The sequence below is a fragment of the Theropithecus gelada genome, chromosome 4 (assembly GCF_003255815.1).
Source record: "Theropithecus gelada isolate Dixy chromosome 4, Tgel_1.0, whole genome shotgun sequence".
In the NCBI taxonomy this organism is placed as follows: domain Eukaryota; kingdom Metazoa; phylum Chordata; class Mammalia; order Primates; family Cercopithecidae; genus Theropithecus; species Theropithecus gelada.
In genome coordinates this window covers 136,235,915-136,261,623 of record NC_037671.1, presented here as the reverse complement: position 1 = coordinate 136,261,623, position 25,709 = coordinate 136,235,915, and the positions used below count along the sequence as shown (strand labels likewise).

Sequence of the window (25,709 nt, the reverse complement as noted above, 5' to 3'; positions counted from 1 at the left end):
TTCAGAAAAAGGTTGCCAGCTCCTGTATTAGATATTTAAAACGCCAAGTCATACTCCTGGAGTTCCCCACAGCCAATCAATTGCTCTTTCTGTCAATTCTGCAGACACCAGGGGTCCCCAACCCTTGGGCCACGGACTGGTACCAATCCGTGTCCTGTTAGGAACTGGGCTGCACAGCAGGAGGTGAGCGGCGGGTGGGTGAGCATTACCGCCTGAGCTCCACCTCCTGTCAGATTAGCAGTGACATCAGATTCTCACAGGAGGCTGAACCCTATTATGAACTGTGCATGTGAGGGATCTAGGTTGAGGGCTCCTTATGAAAAGCTAATGCCTGATGATCTGAGGTGGAATGGTTTCATCCCGAAACCCTTCCTCCACCCCCATGCCCACCCCAGGCCATGGAAAAATTGTCTTCCACGAAACTGGTGCTGGTGCCAAAAAGGTTGGGGACAGCTGGCAACACCATAGCATCATGCACGGTGCTAAGCACTTCATGAGAATCCTCTCAGTTAATTCTCACAACAACCTTTGTGATTCATTATTATTATCTCTGTTCTACAGACAAAGAGACTGAGATTTAGAGAGATTTGGGCTTAGGTGACTAAGAGGATGATGATACGGAAGAGGAATAGAAAAGAGGCAGAAGATGACAAGCTCAGTCCGAACTCACACCTCCTGCAGCGAGGCACACGAGGCCATCCCGGTAGATTTCCTGGTTGGTGTGGATTTCAAGTCTGGACAGCTTCTAAGTTCAAATCACAATTCTACCATTGACTAACTAGCTGTGTGACTTTGGGGAGGTTATTTCACTTTCCCTCCTGGCCTCTTTTATTTTTAATTTATTATTATTATTATTATTATTATTATTTTGAGATGGAGTTTCGCTCTTGTTGCCCAGGCTGGAGTGCAATGGCATGTTCTCAGCTCACTGCAACCTCTGCCTCCCCGGTTCGAGTGATTCTCCTGCCTCAGCCTCCCGAGTAGCTGGGATTATAGGCACACACCACCACGCCTGGCTAATTTTTTGTATTTTTAGTAAAGACGGTCTTTCACTATGTTGGCCAGGTTGGTCTCGAACTCCTGATCTCAGGCGATCCACCCATCTCGGCCTCTCAAAGTGCTGGGATTACAGGCTTGAGCCACCACGCCTGGGCTATTTATTAATTTTTTAAAGAGACAGGGTTGCTGTGTCACCCAGGGTGGAATAAAGTGGTACAATCATAGCTCATCACTGTAACCTCTAACTCCTGGGCTCAAACCGTCCTTCCACCTCCGCCTCTCTGGGGCTAGGACTACAGGCATGCACCATCACACCCAGTGAACTCTGTGTGTGTGTGTGTGTGTGTGTGTGTGTTTTCCAGGCAGGTCTCAAACTTCTGGACTCAAGTAATCCTCCCACCTGAACCTCCCAAAGCACTGAGACTACAGTTTTCTCATAAATAAAATGGGCTCTTGTGAAAACTAGGAAAAGTAATATGCAAATAGTATCTAGCATCATAGGGGCCAGGTATACAGTAGATACATGTGCCAAGTATATGGCACATGGTAGATGTTTTGATACGTGTAGGCAACTTCCCCTTCCCCTTCAGTCTTTTTTTTTTTAATAGTTTAATGTATTTTAATAGCAAGCTTACAGGAACAGCACAGAAGACAGACAACATTAAAAACATGTGCTTGCATGTAGGACAACTCAGTTAGAAAAGTATAGTGAATGGATGGAATCTACTGTATGATAAAAATGCTACAAACACCATTTAGTTGCCGTCAATAAGAAATTTACTTGTTTTAAAAAAATTCACATGGTGGCATTGTCCAGAAAAATTTAACAGGTTTATTTATAATTATTATAAAGTTGAACCGCTGAAACTTGTTCACTGAAACATTTTAACTTGCATTAATGCTTTACGCCTCTGCATTTATATTAAAAATTCACACACAAATGAAAATGGAAAAACTGCCAATACCTGATTTCTGTCCCCTATTTTTCCACTCGCAATCATATACTTAGGTGCCTTTTGACCCCATGGAAAAAAAATATCTAACGTTCAGAACTACCAATAACAAGAAGAAGAGAATTTTTTTTTTTTTTTTTTTTTGAGAATGAATGTTTCCCATCATAGTGGATTCTTAAGCACGTTCTCCACGTATGCGGCGTGCTAGCTGGATGTCTTTTGGCATAATTGTTACACGTTTGGCATGGATAGCACACAGGTGGGTGTCTTCAAAAAGGCCAACCAGATAGGCCTCACTTGCCTCCTGCAAAGCACCAATAGCTGCGCTCTGGAAGCGCAGATCTGTTTTAAAGTCCTGAGCAATTTCTCGCACCAGACGCTGGAAAGGAAGTTTGCGAATCAGAAGTTCAGTGGACTTCTGATAACGTCTAATTTCACAGAGTGCCACAGTACCAGGCCTGTAACGATGAGGTTTCTTCACCCCTCCAGTAGAGGGCGCACTCTTGCGAGCGGCTTTTGTAACCAGTTGCTTCCTGGGTGCTTTACCACCGGTCGATTTGCAGGTAGTCTGCTTTGTAGGAGCCATGGTACAGAGACCTCCTTACTTACCCCCCTTCTCCTTCGGCTGGAGCTCGGCGAGCGAGAGGCGGTGCTGGCGTTGGAGAGCAACGGCTTCCCCTTCAGTCTTATCCTTCACATGGTAGAAAGTAATCTTCCAGAAGTACAGCCTCAATTATGTTATTTTCCTCCTCAAAAAAAGTGATAGTTCCCACTGACTATCTGTAGTAGAAGGAGACCTCTTTGGAGGACCTGCCCAGCCATGCCTCTTTCTTTCAACTTCCACACACACTATCCCTTCTATTGAAGGGTGAGCCCAGTAGGTTATGTTTTCACTGTATAACACCCCTACCCTGCCCCCCAACCAGAACAGCTGATATTCGAGGGGTAGACACCTGACCAGGGGACAGACAGTCCATTGGCCACTGGCTAATCAAATTGTCTCTGTCGAGTTGGAACCAAGAATCAAGAGACTGTGGTGACAAATGCTTGGCCTACAGGTTGGCTTGAGTCAGGGCCAGAGTTGCCCTATGGGGGATCGGAGGACACAGCGTGCAGAGAGAAGCAGTGGCAAGAAACTGTGGGCCACCAGAGAGAGTGACTGGGAATAGCTACTGTCCACACTCTAGCATCTGGAGGTCCAATCATGCTGCCCCGCACCATTTCTGTGAGATTCCTCTGAAGCACTGTGTACATCAGCTCTTTACTTGAGCAAATCCGAGGGAGTCTGGCCCACTACAGTCTGGCTCCACTGTCTGGCCAGGCTCATCTGTCCCATCACCTCCACCATCACGCTTGCCTTATCTCCTGGCTACGCTGAGTTACCCACAACTCTGCAAGCATGCTCTGCACTACTCCATTCTTTCCTCCTACCTGGATTGTTCTTTTTCCCTCTCTCCTCCTCTTAAAAGCTTATCCACTCTTTGAGACCCAACTCATATGCCTAGCGATGGCCACCCTCGCAGAACTCCCCACTCCTGGCTCTGGTCTTTTGAAGGCAGTCCCTGCACAGCACTGCGGGCTGTGGCTGTTAGTATATATACGTCCTTGAGTTTTGCTTCTTGCCACTAAGCTCAGTGAGGGTAGGAACCTGGCACACATTAGGGCCGATATATGACACTGAATTGAATCCAAGGATTGGAATCCTGAAACACAAGCTGAGTTTCTTCCGTAAAGAGGATTGTGCCAGTAGAAGGCAGTGCTCGTTAAAATGGAAATGCGTTTAGAGAATACTTCAGATTAAAGGGATGAGATCAAAGGGCACATTTTTGGCCAGGAGTTCTGAGTCTTAGAGACCCAAATAAATTGTAGACTTTTTATTTCCTGAACTGACTGGAACCGTAACACTGGATTTGGTGCTGTAATATAAAACTTTCTGGAACTTTTAGCCTGATGGGAAGGCTCTTTGCTGTAAGTGTTAGGATTGCTTCTGTCTAAAATTAAAGCACTCACGCCTATTGCTGAAACTGGCTAGTACACCCAGAAGGCCTGATTTAGACTTCCGCGGTTGATCAGGGAACCGGCAGAGCCCTACCTTAGCTGGAGTTACAGACATACCCTGCTTCAGACTTATCAGGAGAGGGAGTGTCTGTATTACATGTGGACACACGTCCATTCTGGTTCGAGATCCTATGGCCCACGTCAAGAATAGAAAGCAGCTGCTCATGCAGACGGTGCGTGAAACATTAGCTGCGTTTTGCAAACATGTAAGAATTTCCCAGTAAGAATCTCGACTGCAGATGTGGGCCTGGCAGCCCCTCCGGGGCCTTGTGCCTGGGGCTCAGCCCTGGGGATGCTGTTCAAGCTGCACTTCCAGCCTGGCTCTGTACCAAGGAGCTGGTTTTGAGGTTCTAGGTCACAAGGTGAATCAAGCCCTTGCCCCTTATCCCAGGGAGGGAAACTCCTAACAGCTGAAACAAAGTCTGCTTTCTCACACTGACCTCTGACCAAGCTTTCTGAACAAACCCCAACCAGGTTAATCTAAAATCACCATTCTCAAATTTGCCTGTGCATGATCTAAGAGAATCTTTCAGCCCAGGCTGGAGTGCAATGGCATGATCTCGGCTCACTGCAACCTCTGCCTCCCATGTTCAAGTGATTCTCCTGCTTTAGCCTCCCGACTAGCTGGGATTACAGGCAAACGCCACCAGGCCCAACTAATTTTTGTATTTTTAGTAGAGATGGGGTTTTTCCATGTTGGCCAGGCTGGTCTCGAACTTCTGACCTCAGGTGATCCTCCCGTCTTAGCCTCCCAAAGTGCTGGGATTACAGGCACGAGCCACCACACCTGGACTAAGATAATCTTTTAAAATGCAGGCTTTGATCCTTCAGTTCTTAAACATGACAATTGGATGTTTATGCCTATGTGTGAGATGTGTCACCCTTGAACCTTGTTACCATGTCTGCACATTACCTGTCTGACATGAAAAAAAAAAAAAGAAGAAGAAAAATGCAGGTTTCTCAGCCCCTCCCAGACTTACTGAATAAGCTTTCTCAGGCAGAAGGTCATGAATTTGTCATTGAACATGTCTTAGTCCATTCGGCTGCTATAACAAAAATACCATAGACTGGGTGGCTTATAAACAACAGAATTTTTTGTTGTTGTTTTTATCTTTGTTTTGTTTTGTTTTTTTGAAGCAGAGTCTCACTTGGTCACCCAGGCTAGAGTGCAGTGGAGCAATCTCAGCTCACTGCAACCTCCGTCTCCCAGGTTCAAGCAATTCTCCTGCCTCAGCCTCCCCAGTAGCTGGGATTACAGGCATGTGCCACCACACCTGGCTAATTTTTTGTATTTTTAGTAGGGACGGGGTTTCACCCTATTGGCCGGGCTGGTCTTGAACTCCTAACCTCAGATGATCCACCCACCTCAGCCTCCCAAAGTGCTAGGATTACAGGTGTGAGCCACCACGCCTGGCCTGTTTTTACCTTTTTAGAGATGGGGTCTCTCTGTGTTGCCCAGGCTGGTCTCAAACTCCTGGCCTAAAGTGATCCCCCTGCCTCAGCCTCACAAGTAGCTGGGATTATAGGTGTGAGCCATCATACCCAGCTAGAAATTTATTTCTTACAGCTCTGGAGGCTGGGCAGTCCAAGATCAAGGCACCAGCAGGTTTGGTGTCTGTTGTGGGCCTGCTTCCTGGTTCAGAGATGGTGGCTTCTTTCTGTGTCCTCACCTGGTGGAGGGGAACAGGGAGCTCTCTGGGGTCTCTTTCATAGGGGCTCTGCTCCCATTTGCAAGGGCTCTGCTCTCATGACCTAATCACCTCCCAAAGTCCCCACCTCCTAATACCGTCACATGGGGGGTTAGGATTCTAACTATGAATTTTGGGGGAATAGAGCATTCAGTCATGTATGCCCTTTTCTCCTCTCCTTTGCCTCCTGCTGGAAACTTCTGGCCACAGAACAATTGCATGGCATACTTCGGGTTCCTTTTCAGTCCCTCTTGCCCCAGCCCCAGTGGCCTAGCCATGGAAGGCTCCTGCCTTCAACTCTGATCTGGACATCCCTGTCAACCGTCTCATAGTCTGCCCCTGCTGGCGAGGAGGGACACAGAAGGGAGCTGGTGAGCAGACACGCCAGGGCATGGCTGCAGATCCTCCCCTCTAGGCAGGGCAGCAGGGCAGCCTCGGCATGGGGCCTTCAGCTGCTGGAGAAGCAACCAGGCAGGTCAGGCGGACTTGGCATGACTCAACTGTTGTGAAAGCCAAGTCCCTGATCCAACAGGGACTTGTGATCTGTGAGGAGTGTCCTGGGAACAGCCATGAAGCTGGGCTGGGGATCTGGGGACCTGACTCCCATCACACTGGGTGAGTATGCCCAGCTCACAGCCCTTCTCCTACTTGATTTGAGGCTGCAGGGCCTGGGCCTTCACACCAGCATTTCAAGGAGGTGCCACGCTGTTGGGTTTGATGAGCCTGGCCTCCAGCAGAGAGTCTCAGCGGATCACAGACTTACAGGGCACAAGGGACCGTTTTTCAGGGCAAGCCCCTGGTTTTATAGATGAAGCTGTTCCGAAAATATACTGAAAACTTCCACTAGCTTTATTCCTGTCCCCTACCTCATCCTTGTCAGAATGTCTCCACGTGGAATGGTGGCCAGTGCCCTCTCCCTGGGCTGGCCACACTTCAGGATGCCCCACCTCGATTCTCATGCCCTCTTTTGATAAATGCAACTATCTCAAGTACCTCCTCTTACCCTTCCAAGATTCAGATAAACTCCCCCAGGGGTGGGATCGGACCAGGGTGAGATGGCGATGCCCTGTAGAAGGCATCCTAGACATTAACAGGAACTTTCTCCAGCCACTGAATGGAGTCTTGCTCTGTCACCCAGGCTGGAGTGCAGTGGCGCGATCTCAGCTCACTGCAACCTCCGCCTCCTGGATTCAAGCAATTCTCCTGCCTCAGCCTCCCAAGTAGCTGGGACCACAGGCACCCGCCACCATGCCCAGCTAATTTTTTGTATTTTTAGTAGAGTTGGGGTTTCACCATGTTAGCCAGGATGGTCTCCATCCCCTGACTTCGTGATCTGCCTGCCTCGGCCTCCCAAAGTGCTGGGATTACAGGCATGAGCCACCGCGCCCGGCCTTGTTTGGCTTTCTTAAAACCGAAAACCCTCAGGCAGAATTCTCCACTGCCTCCCCCACACAGGGGAAATCCTGCAGTGTGCCTTTTGCCCAGGCCACATCATGTTTCCAGCTCTTCCCCTGGCTGGCTGCTTCCTCCTGAGCTTGCTGCTGACTCAGGCAACTGAGAGGACAGGGACTGAAAATTTAGTTAAATGTCGATTCCTAGACTCTTCTGATTTGGGGTGAAACCTAAAAATCTACATTTAAATTTTTTTAAAAAATTTTTTAGAGACAGGGTCTCGCTCTGTCACCTAGGTTGGAGTGCAGTGGCACAATCACAGCTCACTGCAGCCTCAATCACCTGGGCTCAAGTGATCCTCCCACCTCAGCCTCCCTAGTAGCCGAGAATACAGGCGCACACAACCATGCCTGGCTAATTTTAATTTTTTCAATTTTTTGTAGAGACAGGGTCTCACTATGTTGCCCAGGTTCGTAAAGCAATCTTCCCACCTCAGCCTCCCAAAGTGCTGGGATTACAGGCATAAGCCACCATGTTCAGTTGCATTTAAAAATACATATTTTTCTTCTTAATGGCACAAATAATATATGTGTATAGCCTAGTCAGTGTAAAAACAATAAACACTACAGATAAAGCAATGACGCCCTAACACACTTCTCAACATCATACCTTCCCAAAGGTAATCACTTCTCAACTTGGTTTGTATCATTACAATCTTTTTTTAATACATTCACATAGACATGTTTTTTCTTTACATAAATGAAATCTTACTGCACATATTATTCTGCACCTTGACTTTTCACCAAAGAGTATGACCCAGAGAATTTTTCTCGCTTCTTTTTAACAAATAATATTTAGTAGTATGCCATGAGGTGGAAATGGCATCATTGAACGATTCTTCTGTTGATGGATATTTAGGTTATTTCCAGATTTTCAGTGTTACAAACAAAGTTACATCCTTGCCCTTTTTATGGACATCTGTAAGGATTTCCCTTGGATAAATATCTAGAAGTGGAATTGCTTCAATATTAATTTTAATATGTTCTTAAATTTAGTATCTCCTGCTGACTTGTTCCATTACACTCCTTAGTGTAAATAAGTAATCATCTTCCTATAATCTTCATTTTTAATAAGTGCCAGATGATTTTGATACCAGTGTCCCAGAACCACATTTTGAATATGTCAAGTAGTGGTATACCAGTTGACTACTGCTACAATAATGCTAGGCTTACAGAAATTATTCCAAAACTTCATGGCTTAAAATGACAAGTTGGATTTTTTTTTTTTTTTCTCATGGGTCTGCAGGTAGACCAGGACCCTGCTATACTTGACTGGACTCTAGGTTCAGAGTTCTAATTTGTCCGCTGCAGAACTTGGCTGTAGGCTTCAGGTCAAGTTCAGATCTGTTTCACAGTGTTTATTCTGGGCCCAGGCTGAAGGGGGCAGTGGCTTCCTGGGAAATTCGTGTCTTATGACTATCACAGAAGCCCTCAGAGCTAACAAGACTTTCAAACTTTTAAGACCTCAGAGTGCATCGCGATGTCTCAAATTCCACTGGCCAGTCAAATCATGTGGCCAAGCACACATCAATAGGTCAGGACATATCCCCTGTACTTGAAGGGTGGGCTCTGCAACGTTATGACGAAGGGGACTGAAGAGTCACGACCAAGTCTTTCAGTCCCATCTACTGTAGTGGTGAAGGGTACAGGCTTTGGTGCCAGAAAGAAGAGTTGGTTTGAACCCCTTCTTCTGTGATATTGGGGAAATTACCAAATACAGAGTTACTCTTCCTCAGTGTTGTATTGAGATGATCCTCACCAAAAATGATTTTTAGGAGTCAACTTTCATATTTGGTTTACAGGAAACCAATAGAAGTCAAATGTCTTCTTCTTTTTTTTTTTTTGGCACAGCTTCTCACTCTGTCACCCAAGCTGGAGTGCGGCGGTGTGATCTCAACTCACTGCAACCTCCGCCTACCGAGTACAAGGGATTCTCCTGCCTCAGCCTCCTGAGTAGCTGGGATTACAGGCAAGAACTACCATGCCCGGCTAATTTTTGTATTTTTACTAGAGATGGGGTTTCACCATGTTGGCCAGGCTGGTCTCAAACTCCTGACCTCAAGTAATCCACCCGCCTTGGCCTCCCAAAGTGCTGGGATTACAGGCGTGGGTCACTGCACTCCACCAGAAATCAAATGTCTATTTATAATATGGAATTTATTAAGCAGATTTCAAAACTGCTTTGCAGTAGCACAGCTCTTCATTTTTCCTGTGAAACACATTACCCTAAGTTAGAAAACCAAGTCATGACTTCCTCACATGCTCTTGTTAATATGCCATTCACACCTTCCTTTGTGTTCATTCATAATTGGAATTTAAAGAGATTCACTTATTTCTCAGTGTTTTATTCCAAAAGAAAAAAAAATAAGGTAATTACCATAGTTCCTTAAAAGATCTAGATTTTTAAAAGTACAACCTAAAAATAGATTCATGGTGTCTTCCAGTAATTTTTATCTATTTTAATGTTATTTTTGAAGTTTTTATTGAACTATAAAGCATTAATATACATAGAAACATGTTTTTTAATTAAACAGAATCAAAGATTTTTTATCATAATTACTTTATGAGATTTAGCTTGAGAATTTTTATCTTGAGAATTACTGACAATACTGAGTATTTAAATCTTTTATTTTCTCAGTAATTATCCTTAACACCACCAAATTTAGAGAATCTCATTTGTCTAGAATTTTTTAAAGAAAAAGAAAAACAGGCCGGGCGCGGTGGCTCAAGCCTGTAATCCCAGCACTTTGGGAGGCTGAGACGGGTGGATCATGAGGTCAGGAGATCGAGACCATCCTGGCTAACACGGTGAAACCCCGTCTCTACTAAAAAATACAAAAAACTAGCCGGGCGAGGTGGCGGGCGCCTGTAGTCCCAGCTACTCGGGAGGCTGAGGCAGGAGAATGGCGTAAACCCGGGAGGCGGAGCTTGCAGTGAGCTGAGATCTGGCCACTGCACTCCAGCCCGGACAACAGAGCGAGACTCCGTCTCAAAAAAAAAAAAAAAAGAAAAAAAGAAAAAAAAGGAAAAAGAAAAACAACCTCAGGAATTCCGAAGTGCTACTGACTATCAAAATGTTTTCAAAAAAGACGACTAGGCCGGATACGGTGGCTCACGTCTGTAATCCCAGCACAGACGTGGGAGGCCGAGGCAGGCAGATCACCTGACGTCAGGAGTTCAAGACCAGCCTGACCAATATGATGAAACCCCGTCTCTACTAAAAATACAAAAATTAACTAGGCGTAGTGGCATGCACCTGTAATCCCAGCTACTTGGGAGGCTGAGAGAGGAGAATCACTTGAACCTGGGAGGCGGAGGTTGCGGTTAGCCGAGATCATACTATTGCACTCCAGCCTGGGCAACAAGAGCAAAACTCTATCTCAAAAAAAAAAGACAACTCTTCATGTGCTGAAAACATAGCATGGTCAGACTTCTCTGTAGACATGGGAAGTTTCTATACTGTTAGAGTTTTAGACTAAATGTGGCATTGAAGAATATAAAAATCAACATAAATGTATTAGTTTGCTGGGACTGCCATAACAAAGTACCACAGACGGGGTGGCTTAAACAACAGAAATTTCTCACAGTTCTGGAGGCTACAGGTCCAAGGTCAAAGTATCAGCAGATCTGGTTTCTCCTAAGGCCTCTCCTCCAGATTTGAAGATTCACCATAAAACTATAAGACAAAGTACTATTGGCCAGGTGCGGTGGCTCATGCCTTATAATCCCAGCACTTTGGGAGGTCGAGGAGGATGGATCACCTGAGGTCAGGAGTTTGCTACCAGCCTGGCCAATATGGCGAAACCCCATCTCTACTAAAAATACAAAAAATTAGCCCGGTGTGGTGATGCATGCCTGTAATCCCAGCTACTGGGGAGGCTGAGGCAGGGAGAATTGCTTGAACCTGGGAGGCTGAGGTTGCAGTGAGTTGAAACTGTGCCACTGCACTTCAGCCTGGCACAGAAGTGTCTCGCCAGAGCGAGACTCCATTAAAAAGAAGGGGGGGGAGAGAGAGCGAGAGAGAGAGAGAGAAGAGAAAGAAGAAAGAAAGAAGAAAGAAAGAAAAGAAAGAAAGAAAGAAAGAAAGAAAGAAAGAAAGAAAGAAAGAAAGAAAGAAAGAAAGAAAGAAAGAAAGAAAGAAAGAGAGGGAGGGAGGGAGGGAGGGAGGGAGGGAGGGAGGGAGGGAATTATTGAGACAAGGATAAACACATAGACCAATGGAACAGAATAAAGGTTCCAGAAATAGACCCACACATATATATATAGTCATTTGATTTGCAACAAAGGGACCACGGCAATCCAACAGGAAAACAGTCTTTTCAATATATGATGTCAAGTCATTTACATACCATGTCGAACAAAAATCTTTCACACTTATTTTACACCACACACAAAAATTAATTTGAGCTTAAGTCATATTCTTAAATGCAAAAGGTAAAACAATTGGCCTCTAGCGAAAAACAGTGGAATATCTTCATGCCCTTGGAGTAGGCAGAGATTTCTTTAAAATATTTCACAATAAAAGTAAAACATGATAAATTGGACCTTTTCAAAAATAAGAATGTATGTTAATCTTTTTTTTTTTTTTTTTTTTTTTTGTCGTGTCTCTGCCAGGCTTTGGTATCAGGATGATGTTGGCCTCATAAAATGAGTTAGGGAGGATTCCCTCTTTTTCTGTTGATTGGAATAGTTTCAAAAGGAATGGTACCAGCTCCTCTTTGTACCTCTGGTAGAATTCCGCTCTGAATCCATCTGGTCCTGGACTTTTTTTGGTTGGTAGGCTATTAATTATTGCCTCAATTTCAGAGCCTGTTATTGGTCTATTCAGGGATTTAACTTCTTCCTGGTTTACTCTTGGGAGGGTGTATGTGTCCAGTAATTTATCCATTTCTTCTAGATTTTCTAGTTTACTTGGGTAGAGGTGCTTTTAGTATTCTCTGATGGTAGTTTGTATTTCTGTGGGATCGGTAGTGATATCCCCTTTATCATTTTTTATTGTGTCTAATTTGATTTTTCTCTCTTTTATTCTTTATTAGTCTTGCTAGCAGTCTATCAATTTTGTTGATCTTTTCAAAAAACCAGCTCCTGGATTCATTGATTTTTTGAAGGGTTTTTTGTGTCTCTATCTCCTTCAGTTCTGCTCTGATCTTAGTTATTTCTTGCCTTCTGCTAGATTTTGAATGTATTTGCTCTTGCTTCTCTAGTTCTTTTAATTGTGGTGTTAGGGTGTCAATTTTAGATCTTTCCTGCTTTCTCTTGTGGGCATTTAGTGCTATAAATTTCCCTCTACACACTGCTTTAAATGTGTCCCAGAGATTCTGATATGTTGTGTCTTTGTTCTCACTGGTTTCAAAGAACATCTTTAGTTCTGCCTTCTTTTCGTTATGTACCCAGTAGTCATTCAGGAGCAGGTTTGTTCAGTTTCCCTGTAGTTGAGTGGTTTTGAATGAGTTTCTTAATCCTGAGTTCTAGTTTGATTACACTGTGGTCTGAGAGACAGTTATAATTTCTGTTCTTTTACATTTGCTGAGGAGTGCTTCACTTACGTAGAGAATTTTAAACCAATATCCCTGATGAACATCGATGCAAAAATCCTCAATATAATACTGGCAAACTGAATCCAGCAGCACATCAAAAAGCTTACCCACCACGATCAAGTTGGCTTCATCCCTGGGATGCAAGGCTGGTTCAATATATGCAAATCAATAAACATAATCCATCACATAAACAGAACCAAAGACAAAAACCACATGATTATCTCAATAGATGCAGAAAAGGCCTTCAACAAAAGTCAACAGCCCTTCATGCTAAAAACTCTCAATAAATTAGGTATTGATGGAACGTACCTCAAAATAGTAAGAGCTATTTATGACAAACCCACAGCCAATATCATACTGAATGGGAAAAAACTGGAAGCATTCCCTTTGAAAACTGGCACAAGACAGGGATGCCCTCTCTCACCACTCCTATTCAACATAGTGTTGGAAATTCTGGCCAGGGCAATCAGGCATGAGAAAGAAATAAAGGATATTCAGTTAGGAAAGGGGGAAGTCGCCGGGCGCGGTGGCTCAAGCCTGTAATCCCAGCACTTTGGGAGGCCGAGGTGGGTGGATCACAAGGTCAGGAGATCGAGACTATCCTGGCTAACATGGTGAAACCCCGTCTCTACTAAAAATACAAAAAACTAGCCGGGCGCGGTAGCGGGCGCCTGTAGTCCCAGCTACTTGGGAGGCTGAGGCGGGAGAATGGCGTGAACCCGGGGGGCGGAGCTTGCAGTGAGCCGAGATCGCGCCACTGCACTCCAGCCTGGGAGACACAGTGAGACTCCGTCTCAAAAAAAAAAAAAAAAAAAAAAAGAAAAGGGGAAGTCAAATTGTCCCTGTTTGCAGATGACATGATTGTCTATTTAGAAAACCCCATCATCTCAGCCCCAAATCTCCTTAAGCTGATAAGCAACTTCAGCAAAATCTCAGGATACAAAATCAATGTGCAAAAATCACAAGCATTCTTATACACCAATAACAGACAGAGAGCCAAATCATGAGTGAACTCCCATTCGCAATTGCTTCAAAGAGAATAAAATATCTAGGAATCCAGCTTACAAGGGATGTGATGGAACTCTTCAAGGAGAACTACAAACCACTGCTCAACAAAATAAAAGAGGACACAAACAAATGGAAGAACATTCCATGCTCATGGATAGGAAGAATCAATATCATGAAAATGGTCATACTGCCCAAGATAATTTATAGATTCAATGCCATCCCCATCAAGCTACCAATGAGTTTCTTCACAGAATTGGAAAAAACTGCTTTAAAGTTCACATGGAACCAAAAAAGAGCCCACATTGCCAAGATAATCCTAAGTCAAAAGAACAAAGCTGGAGGCATCACGCTACCTGACTTCAAACTATACTACAAGACTACAGTAACCAAAACAGCATGGTACTGGTACCAAAACAGAGATATAGACCAATGGAACAGAACAGAGCCCTAAGAAATAATACCACACATCTACAACCATCTGATCTCTGACAAACCTGACAAAAACAAGAAATGGGGAAATGATTCCCTATTTAATAAATGGTGCTGGGAAAACTGGCTAGCTATGAGTAGAAAGCTGAAACTGGATCCCTTCCTTACACTTTATACAAACATTAATTCAAGAAGGATTAAAGACTTACATGTTAGACCTAAAACCATAAAAACCCTAGAAGAAAACCTAGGCAATATCATTCAGGACATAGGCATGGGCAAGGACTTCATGTCTAAAACACCAAAAGCAATGGCAACAAAACCAAAATTGACAAATGGTATCTAATTAAACTAAAGAGCTTCTGCACAGCAAAAGAAACTACAATCAGAGTGAACAGGCAACCTACAGAATGGGAGAAAATTTTTACAATCTACTCATCTGACAAAGGGCTAATATCCAGAATCTACAAAGAACTTAAACAAATTTACAAGAAAAAATCAAACCCCATAAAAAAATAAGTAAAGGATATGAACAGACGCTTCTCAAAAGAAGACATTTATGCAGCCAAGAGACACATGAAAAAATGCTCATCATCACTGGCCATCAGAGAAAAGCAAATCAAAACCACAATGACATACCATCTCACACCAGTTAGAATGGCAATCATTAAAAAGTCAGGAAACAACAGGTACTGGAGAGGATGTGGAGAAATAAGAACACCTTTACACCATTGGTGGGGCTGTAAACTAGTTCAACCATTGTGGAAGACAGTGTGGCGATTCCTCAAGGATCTAGAACTAAAAATACCATTTCACCCAGCCATCCCATTACTGGGTATACACCCAAAGATTATAAATCATGCTGCTATAAAGACACATGCATATGTAACAAACATGCACATTGTGCACATGTACCCTAGAACTTAAAGTATAATTTAAAAAAAGAAGAATATATGTTAATCAAAAATATCATTAAACAAGTGAATAGGTAAGTCACAGGCTTGGCAAGATATTTGCAATATGTATTTCTTGCAAAATACTCCTACCCAGAGTATATTAAGAGCTATAAATCTATAAGAAAAGGACAATTCATTTAAAAATCGGCAAAAGATGGGCTGGGCGCGGTGGCTCACGCCTATAATCACAGTACTTTGGGAGGCTGAGGCGGGTGGATCACGAGGTCAGGAGATTGAAACCATCCTGGCTAACACGGTGAAACACCGTCTCTACTAAAAATACAAAAAAAAAATTACCCAGGTATGGTGGTGGGCGCCTGTAGTCCCAGCTACTGGGGAGGCTGAGGCAGGAGAATGGTGTGAACTTGGGAGATGGAGTTTGCAGTGAGCCGAGATCGCACCACTGCACTCCAGCCTGGGCAGCAGAGCAAGACTCTGTCTCAAACAAACAAACAAAAAACTTCGGCAAAAGACTTGAAGAGGCCCTTCACAAAAGAGGATTTCTTCATGGCCAATAAACATAGAAAAAAGGCTCAACAACGTTACTCACAGGGAAATGCAAATTAAAATTACACTGGGATAGCACTGAACAGCTCAGTAAAAGGAATGACCTTGCTTGGACCAGGATGTGGAGCAACTAAAAGGTCATTCATTTTCAATGAGAGTATAAATTTCTCTCACCACTTTGGAAAACTGGCAGTAAAGTTAAGCATATACTTACTACCCTATATCCCATCAACTCCACTCCTAGGTATACATCCAAGACAAAATAGTACATATGCTTACAAAAAGATTTGTACATGAATATTCAGAACAAGCATATTCATTACAGTCCAAAACTGGAAACAATCCAAATGTTCGTCAACAGAAGAATGAGTCAATGAATTGTGCATAAATTCATACTGTGGAATATATTACACAGCAATAAAAAGGAACAAACTATTGATACAAGTCATAACATGGATGAAATCTCAGAATTATAATTTGAGACACAGAAAGAAGGAGACACAGAAGAGTACATTCCGTCTGATTCCATTCGTATGAAGTCCAAAAACAAACAATGTCACAATGGTGACAGAAGTCAAGCTAGTGATTATCTTAGGCTCCAGAGGTAGGCACTGGGAGGGGACACAGGGGAACCTTCTAGAGTGAAGAAAATGTTCTAAATCTTGATCAGATTAGTGCTTACATTGGTACATATGTAAGTAAAATTCCACTGAGCTATACATCTAAGACTACTGTACAACTGGCCAGGCGAGGTGGCTCATGCCTGTAATCCCAGCACTTTGGGAGGCTGAGACGGGCAGATCACGAGGCAGGAGTTTGAGACCAGCCTGGCCAACATAGTGGAACTCTGTCTCTACTAAAAATACAAAAAATTAGCTGGGGATGGTGGCGGGTGCCTGTAGTCCTAGCTACTCGGGAGGCTAAGGCAGGAGAATCGCTTGCAGCCAAGAGGCAGAGGTTGCAGTGAGCGGAGATCGTGCCAGTGCACTCCAGCCTGGGTGACACTGCGAGACTCCATCTCAAAAAAAAAAAAAAAAAGACTAGTGCACAATACTGATTATAAATTATTTCTCAACAAAAAATAAAATAGAGACTACTCATATTAACAGAAAATGTATACAAACTTAAATGTAAGCCTCCTCCCTCTTTAAGGGTCTAGTAGAATGTTTAACTTCTCTGAGCCTCAGTTTTTCATCTGTAAATCAAAATACCTGTCTCATGTGCACTAATTTGATGAGATAATGTGTATAAAATTTGGCATTTAACTTCTCTCTTCCTCAGTTTTCCCATCTGTAAAATGGCTGTAAGAGTACTAACTCATATCAGAAGGTAACATTGAGCCAGTTCTCATAAGGCACTTATAACACAGGTCTAGTGTCTGACACAAGAAACTCTTAATCAATGCTGACACAGCGGTTGTTACTGCTATTATCCACATAATGAATACGGACTAAATTACCTTCAAGATCTCACTCCGCTGCTGCAGGAGTCTACGCATCAATGGAAAGCTGGAAGATTGGGTGTGTGTGGTCTGTGGTCCCTGTGACAGGGCTGAGATAAAAGGCAAGTCCTTTGACTCCCTGCCCAGAGTTCTTCCCAGCTTGAAAGGGAGGAATCCCGGGAAGTCTGGATTCTGCATTTCTGTCTATGTGCCTGGCCCTTGTGCCTGGCCTTAGCGTTTCTCTGTTTAGGAAGCATCAGGCAGCCACAAGCATGGGGGAGCAGAGAGACTTTCATCTGTTTTGTCCTCCTCTGAGTAGTGCTTAGAATACTAAGTTCCCCTGTATATGCCAGGTTCTGTTCTAACCAGTTACTCCCATTAAGGCCTATTATCTTCATTTCATAGTTGGGAGAACTGGGACAGGTGTCTGAGTGACTTGCCTAAGGTCACACAGCTAATAAGTGGAGAAGCCAGAAATTGAGCACAGCCAGTCCAGTGGCAGAACCCACCTTCCTCACCTCTGCACTGTGCTGCCTCCACTAACAGGGCGCGGTTTCTGCAGAAACCTTTCTTGGCCATAAATCACTCCTCGAAGCACTTTGCCCGCTCTGTTCTCAAGATTGAAAGAGCCAAAGCAACATTAGTATTCCAGGGCTTCACAAGAGCAGGGGTCATTGCCCCAGTGGCCCTCGGCTTTCTCTGAGGCCGCATCGGGTCCACAGCACTCCCTTTATTGTGCTGGCTTCCCTGGGGACCCCTGCTGCCCTGGCTTTTTGACAGATGTTCCAGGTCGAACCCAGAAGTACCACTTTACATTTCTTCAAGATGACACTCCCTTCCTCCACACTCCACCCACCACCACCCCCACGCAGCCTCACCTTCAGGCTTCCAAGGCCAACATCCACTCTTTCCTGGAAAGAAATGATTTATAACATGGTCAGCCTGGCAGGTGCCACCAGGAAACCTGTCAAGGCTCCTGTGGTTTGGGACTTCCGTGTGTGAGAAGTCCTTAACCCTGTAGACTTCAGGGTCCCTTTCGTGCACACACGTCAGTGTGTGCAATCTCACTAAGACAAAGACGAAGCTGTAGGTGTGGAGCCTGTGGCACATCCTGGGGCACATAGAGAGTGGGGGCGCTGATACTGATTTCACTGTAAAAAGCCCCTAAAAACGTTTGATTTAGTGAGCTATTTTGGAGATTCTCCATCCCAAAACAGAATTTTAAAGTAGAACCATGTACTCATGTGTCAATAGACAGGAGAATAAAATTCTCTCTCTCTCTTTCTCTCTCTCGCTTCCCCCTCCAGCCTCCTTCTTTCTAACCCTGGTTTGTCTGAAATTCACTAAAACCTCCAAAAAGGTGTCTGCTTGGAGTTAGAGGGTGCTGCCTTCAGTGTCATAGATTTCCTATGCTGAGCACATTCCACAGTAGAAAAGCAGCTCCAAGTTTGGATTTGGGATGCTAGGTGCTAGCACGGGACTGGCTCTCTCTCTCTCAGATCCTTGTTTTGTGTGTTCTGTTAGGGGCTAGTAAGGCCTCCAGCTGATATCATTTGTGATCCAATAAAGGGGGTGTTTGAGCACCCCATCCCAGCTGCCTGTCACCACAGGGAACCGTGCTTTTTCCAGGCCCAAATTGACGTCCATCCTCCATAAACTTTATACTGTGCCATGCTGCTGTTAAAAGTGATTTACTCACGAGGTGTTGGATCACAGGATGCAGACCTTCAGGAAATCCGTGCTAACTCCACGGGCGTCACATAAAGAAACCACCTGAGGGTCAGGGCAGTTCTCCAGAGGGTCTCGAATCTCAGAGGTCAGGGGATAGCTTCTCCCCAGCTGAGGTCTCGGAGGCATTCTCTGGCTGGCTTTATAGCCTGACAGCCATGAAATTAGAGGAGGCCACAGAAGTATCTCACTTGGTTTGACCTGGAATGATACCTACTACGTGCAATATCTCCTTTTTCATCTATACATACCCCAAAAAAGTCCATATATACTGGGGTGGTTATCTGAAGGGGAAAATGGAGGGAAATGTGTGTATATAGTCATTTAATATACATATTTAATATAAATATACATTTAATATAATTTAAATATGAAAAATAAGGCACTTTAAAAATATTTGTGCATTATATGTGACCAAGGCTATTTCTGCTCATCAGTGAACAATAGAGAGAAGAGTTGAGCCCAGACCTTGAAAGCTCCTCCAGTGGGCAAACGGTGTGGACCGGGGTGGAGCTACCTGATGGAGCAGGGGCTGGGCTTTGGCAGGGAAAGTGGTCCCTTTTGTCACTTATGCATTCTATTTTGTGCCTCCATGTCAAGCCTCTTTATACAAATAACTAATTCCCAGAAGCGAGAGAAGAACATGTCCTGATGTTTTATTTTCATAGCATCTTTGTCTATTCAGTGCGGTGACTGGTTTGCCATACTTTGCCCTCCACACTGGACCATGGTAAATTACTTTGGGGCTCAGACATCCCACACTTAAGAGACATAGAACCAAAGAGAACATATGATCTAGCTTCCTCATTCTGACAAGCTCAAACTAAAGGAATAATGAGTCCTATCTCTCTGCTATGTAAGCTTAAGAATGAGACTGTCCTAGCGCTCTTAATTTGCACAGTGTATCAGTCAGGGTAACTAACACTAGCTACAGTAACAAAAATTCCAGTAGTATCAGAGGCTTAACAATTCAGTCAGACTCCAGTGCAGTGTGGTTTCACAGCTCTCCAGAGCATCTCTCCTCTAAGCTATCACTTGGGCTTTTTTCACCTTAGGGCACCACCATCCCCGAGAGCTCCTTTGGAGCCTTCTGCTGGATCCCCTACCTTCATCTGGCCATCAGTGAACTGATGGTCTAATGGGATGTTTTAGGGGCCAGATCTGGAAATGACATTTATTACTTCTGCTCAAATTCAATTGACCAGAACTTGTTGCATGCCCCACCTAGAAGCAAGTCTGGGGAATATTTTCTCTTCACGTGCTTGAAAGCGGAAATGGAATTGGTGGCAAGTAGTCAGTCCTAGACACACCTAGGAATGGAGGTGAACTTGAACTAAGAGCTCAAGGCCTGACAGCATCCCTTTCCTGCCTTGAAGCAGCATTTAATAATCCCATCAGTTGTGATATACATTTATGTCATCTACATAGTGTGATTTGTGGACCATTAGAAAGCTGTTCTTCTCCAAAATACCTTCACTAGCCTGCTTATTCTGGAACTTTATCATTAGAAATTCATCCCATTGGGTTCAGCACTGCCTTGATCTTTTCTTTCTCTTTTACGGTATGTGCTGGTTATAAATGTGTAGCCTCTTGACTTTAAATTCACCATTCATTGCATGATCTTCAAAAATGGAGCTGTGCCCTTCAAACATTTTTCTCTTGCAGTTGGCACAATGTTAAGCTGTGTGTATATATGTTTAGTCATTTAAATATATACTGTGGTTTGGGGCTTCAGTAGAGGGGTCTGGGGAGACACTGCAGGAGGAAGGGGTTTCTGTCCTGGCTCCCTTATGCTTGCTTGGCAGACACCTGAAGCTTAGAAGACTCCTGTGGCACAAGCAACTTCTCCTATGCCTGGCTCCTATAATGCATGGTGACCAGAGGCACCCAGTGGCCAGCAGCTTCCTGGGCACTTCCCTCACCTTGGGTGGTTTTGTAGCAGAATGCATCTGGTACAACATCTTCCTGTGATCAGCTTTTCCTGACACCCTAGAGGATGGATTTCCAGGAAGTTTCACCTCTCTGTCCTCTCTGTCATCCCCTGTGCCACAACTGAGCCTTCTTCAACAAAGTCTGGATCTCAGCCCTAGGGGGCCTCTTCCTTGGCCTCTATCTCAGCTCTAAAGGTAGTGGCTGCTCCTTATAGCTGCCATTCTGATATTCTTTAGAGTTCTTTTTACATCTTACCAATCAGTTCTTTGTTACTTTAGTCTCCTGTTATAATGAGTAATTCTTTAAGTTACACTTTCCCTGTTCAAACTACTGTATAGTTTCTCTCTCTTGATTGCATACAGACTGATATGGAACACAAATGTCCTTGGGGTAGAACTCACACAGAGTCGATGACACTTTACTGTAAAAGAGTTTGTTTTGTTTTCCTGGCACCTAGAGAGCAATAGTTGTCCTGGAGCTGAGTGAGGAGAAACACCCAGCCAGGGATGATGGGAAAATCCTAGTAAAAAAAACTTTGCCTATTTCACAATTTTGTCATGAGCTTGACTATAGCTGTTAAGTGTTATTCTTTATTTCAGTGCAAAATGTCTTTGGTTCCCTAGGGTTAGCCTAACAGCGCTAGAAATAGAATGAAGGCACTAGTTTTTCTGGTGAAGCAGCAACGATTGTACTTTGATAAGCTTAGTACGTTCCTTACTTTGTTGCTTTGTTTTTTAATCACACATAAAAATGTGTTGCCATATAAAACATAAAGAGGACAGCTCTGGACGTTTCATTTCATGGAACAGAGCTGGGCTACTCCTGGGTGTACATGATCACCTTCAGGCTGCAAGGAAAATGTGAATTAAAAACATGAGGATCATCAGACAGTGAAACAGCTCAGTTCAGGAGAGAATTGTGTTGCCTTTCTCTGGGGGTTGTTAAAAATAGGATCTCAGATCATCTCTTTAGAATGGTGGAAATGTGGTCTTAATTAAAAGCTGGAGTAGGAAGAAGACAACAAAGGTCCCTTCCAACTTAAAAATCTTTTATATCAAAGTGATATATCTACATGATTTAAAAAACCAATGGTACAGGAGGACTTATTTGGAAAATCAACTGTCCTCTCTCTTATATTCCTTCTCTCACAGTCTACTGATTCCTGTTCCTCAATTCTCTTCATGGTATAGGGCTATACCCTTTTAAAATGCGTTTATTATCATTTTAATGGGTCCTTGGGAGGGAGTGGCAGAAACCCAAGTGCCCAGTCCACCATCCTGAAAAATAAGCTTTCCTATTAAAATTGATTTTTTTTCTTAGGCAAGAACATAAGAAACAGAACCCAGTATTCTGAAAATACCCTGCTTACTAAGTCAAATGCACTATCTGTGCCATTTAAGCCTGTAAAGGAAACATTCTTCTTCTAGCTAGTCCAGTGCTTTTTTCTGAGACAGAGTCTCACTCTGTCACCCAGGCTGGAGTGCAGTGGCACAATCTCGGCTCACTGCAGCCTCCGCCTCCTGGGTTCAAGTGATTCTCCTGCCTCAGCCTCCCAAGTAGCTGGGATTACAGGCGCCCACCACCATGCCTGGCTAATGTTTGTATCTTTAGTAGAGATGGGATTTTACCATGTTGGCCAGGCTGGTCTAAAACTCCTGACTTCAGGTGATCCACCTACCTTGGCCTCCCAAAGTGCTGGGATTATAGGCATGAGCCACTGTGCTCGGCCAGTCCACTCCTTTTGACCTTTTGGATAAGTTTCTCTGTCCTACTGGCCACTTGGTGTTCTTCTCCTCACCCATCTGGTACTCTTTGGACAAACATTACCTTGAACATCTACATTTTTTTTTCTTTTTTTGAGACAGAGTCTCGCTCTGTGACTCAGGCTGGAGTGCAGTGCCATGATCTCGGCTCACTGCAACCTCCGCCTCCCAGGTCCAAGTGATTCTCCAGCTTCAGCTCCCGAGTAGCTGGGATTACAGGCATGCACCACCACGCCCAGCTGAGTTTTGTATTTTTAGTAAAGACGAGGTTTTGCCATGTTGTCCAGGCTGGTCTCGAACTCCCGGCCTTAAGTGATCCACCTGCTTCAGCCTCTCAAAGTGTTGAGACTACAGGCATGAACACTTGCACCCTGTTGAACATCTACATTTTAATTAAAACATTCAATAGAAGTCAACCATTATAATAAGCAGCTTGTATTATTATTACCAAAATTAAAATAGCAATATTGCAGATGGTGTAATAGCTACAACCCCAAAGTGCTATGTCCTACAAAAAGAGTCACAGCAACAAAGCAGCTAGGACCCAAGAGGCGTAAGTGTGGAGTCGTCACACTGTGTCCTCCCACCCTCTTGAGTGAGGGTGGTTATCACGTCTCACAATCACTGACTTTTCTACTAGGACGGCTTGTTGTAATCCCCCTACCTCTGCCCTTTGTGACAAAAAAAAAAAAAAAAAAAAAATGGAGGGCTGCGTGGTACATAAAAGAGAGAAATGAGGCTAAATTGTTCTTCAATCTACTGCTGGTTAATCCATCTACACTTCATCCCAATTTCTACTTTTCTCCCCAACTGCTGCAACACCACAGAAGGCCCTGCCCAGCAGCCCTGAATGAGCCAAAGCTGTGCTTTAATTAGCCGGCAGCACTTCACTTAAGCTCATGTAATCTCACGGCCATTAGTCTATCATGTTTGTTATTAAGAATTGTTTTGAAGAGGGCCACGTAGAAAACACTCATAGAATGCACGTTTTTCTGGGCTGAAGTGCTGGTGTTAGTGACAGGGAAAGTGCGGGGACATCTACTTCTCCAAAAAATACCATCAAAGCTCCTTAGCACATAATACATTTTAGCAATCAGAGCCAGAATCCAAAAGCATAATAAAAAAAAAAGGCAAGTGAAAATGCTTATAATCGTCATATTTTAAATGCCTTATTTCCTGCCAATCTTAGATCCGTTCCCAGAGAAGCGTAAGTTACCCGCTCTGCCAGCGCCTTTGTCAACTACCAGCTGTTACTTCCCTGGAAAAAGGGTCAGAAGGCTGCTGGTAGCTAATAGCCAGTCAGAAGCTGCAAGTCAGAGCCGTCCCTCGTGGGTTTTAGCTACTGGCTGATTGTCAGCTGAGAGCTACAAGTTCTGGTTTGATAAAAGCCAGCTATAGATTTCAAACCTTCTTCTTTTTTTTTCTTTTTCCATTTGTGCTCTGAAATTGTTGTGCGCTCCAAATGGAACTCCATGAGCACGTGGGCCTTTGTTCTGTCTTGTTAGACGCCAACAGTTGGAGTCCTCACTAAACAGTCCCTTTGCAGGGCAGGGGAGCAGGGCGGGGTGGAGCGAGGTGAGGTAGCAGGAGAGGGGTTGGGGTGGGATGAGCCGCACAATACCCGATAGCACACGTGCAACCCCGAATGTGGCTGAACGCAGCTGAGAGTGTTTCATGCTCAATCTGAGAGACGCTCAGCCTCTCTAGTTGTTTCCGTGGCAGGCGGCGAGTGGGGGTGGATGTGCTTGTAAGTTCCAGTCAGGTTTCATTGACTGAAGCCCCTTGAAATGAAATGAGTCATCAGTTCCATGAGTCAGGCATGAAACCAAAATCTTAAACTGGCTCTTGGATCCCAACTGTTCCTAGAGACTAGCAGTCAAGAATTGGTTTTTCTGAGTGAGACATGGTGTGGAACTTAGAGAGCTCTCTAGATTTCAGGGGGTCAGGTAAGAGGAACAGGAGGCCGGAGCAGGACCTCTGTAGCATGGTGTGCTTTCGACTCAGATGCTTAGGGGCTGTCATCTGCAATGCATCAACAGTGAAAAATAAACACCCAGCAGAATTGGGCTTTGAGTTAAGGCGAAGGCACAATAAATTTCAACTGGTTAAATTAATCGCTTGCTGCTTGTTGTGAATATTAATCCCAGGGAGGGAACTGGCTTCCACTCCATCAAAAGACAGGTGAAAACTGAAAACAGCAAAACATTTGGGATCTTCAGAGGGAGGGCTTACCTGTGAGCCAAGTGTTGATGCTGAATCCCAAAGAGAAGCAGAATCTTAAAAACAACTTCTCCTGCTTTATAGGCACAGCTGCGCTGCAGTCACCAGCTCTCCCTGCCCTCAGCCCTCATCTGTCCCCCTCTAGGTCTCTCCAGGGACATGTACATGGAAGGGTGTTGCCTGAGGGTACAGAAGATGAAAGAGCCAAGGCTCCTAATTTGTGGGATTTTTTTCATTGTGATAAAATGCACATAACATAAAATTTACCATTTTAACCATTTCTAAATGTACAATTCAGTGGCATTAAGTACATTCACATTGTTGTGCAACCTTCACTACTATCCATCTCCAGAGCATTTTCATCCAGAACAGTACTGCGTATGCATTAAACAAATAACTCCCCATTTCGCTCTCTCCCAGCCCCTGGTAGCCTCTATTCTACTTTCTGTCTCTATGAGTTTGACTACTGTAGGTATTTCATATAACTGGAATCATGCAATATCAGCCCTTTTGTGTCTGGCTTATTTACTTAGCATAATGTCTGCAAGGTTCATCCTTGTTGCAGCATGTGTCAAGACTAACTTCCTTTTTAAGGCTGAGTGATGGTCCACTGTATGTATAGACCACATTCTGTTTATCCACCCATCCTCTGATGGATATTTGGGTATTGCAAACAATGCTGCTATAAATACACTGCAAAAATATCTGTCCAAGTCCCTGCTTTTAATTCTTTTGGGGACATACCCAGAGGTTGAATTGCTGAATCATGCTGTAATCCTATGTTTAACTTTCTGAGAAACTACCAAACTGTTTCCTAATTTTTTAATATTCCTGAAATGTATGATGTAACAAAGAAAAATATCACTACAAAAACATAAAATGATGGCTTATTTTGGCATTTAGGGAATAGTATTGATCTCAGTGGTAGATGGCTGCTTATGGAATTACCTTGATGGAACATGATCAGTTGAGATCACCAGCAATGGTCAGGAAGGAGAGAATTGCTACCAAGGAAAGGAATTCGGTGGTACTATCTGAT

At 44.0% G+C, this 25,709-nt stretch overlaps 1 protein-coding gene and 1 non-coding gene across 2 annotated transcripts; one reads left to right on the top strand and one right to left on the bottom strand.

Moving 5' to 3' along the window:
• Positions 1-1,609: 1,609 nt before the first annotated feature.
• On the bottom strand, positions 1,610-2,538 carry LOC112623810 (histone H3.3-like). The gene has a single exon (XM_025384480.1). The coding sequence runs from the start codon at positions 2,536-2,538 to the stop codon at positions 2,128-2,130; it is 411 nt and encodes a 136-aa protein (XP_025240265.1). The 3' UTR covers positions 1,610-2,127.
• Positions 2,539-4,832: 2,294 nt separating this feature from the next.
• On the top strand, positions 4,833-4,933 carry LOC112624010. Its single transcript, XR_003119340.1, has one exon. It is a non-coding gene; the product is annotated as a small nucleolar RNA U13 (small nucleolar RNA).
• Positions 4,934-25,709: the final 20,776 nt, after the last annotated feature.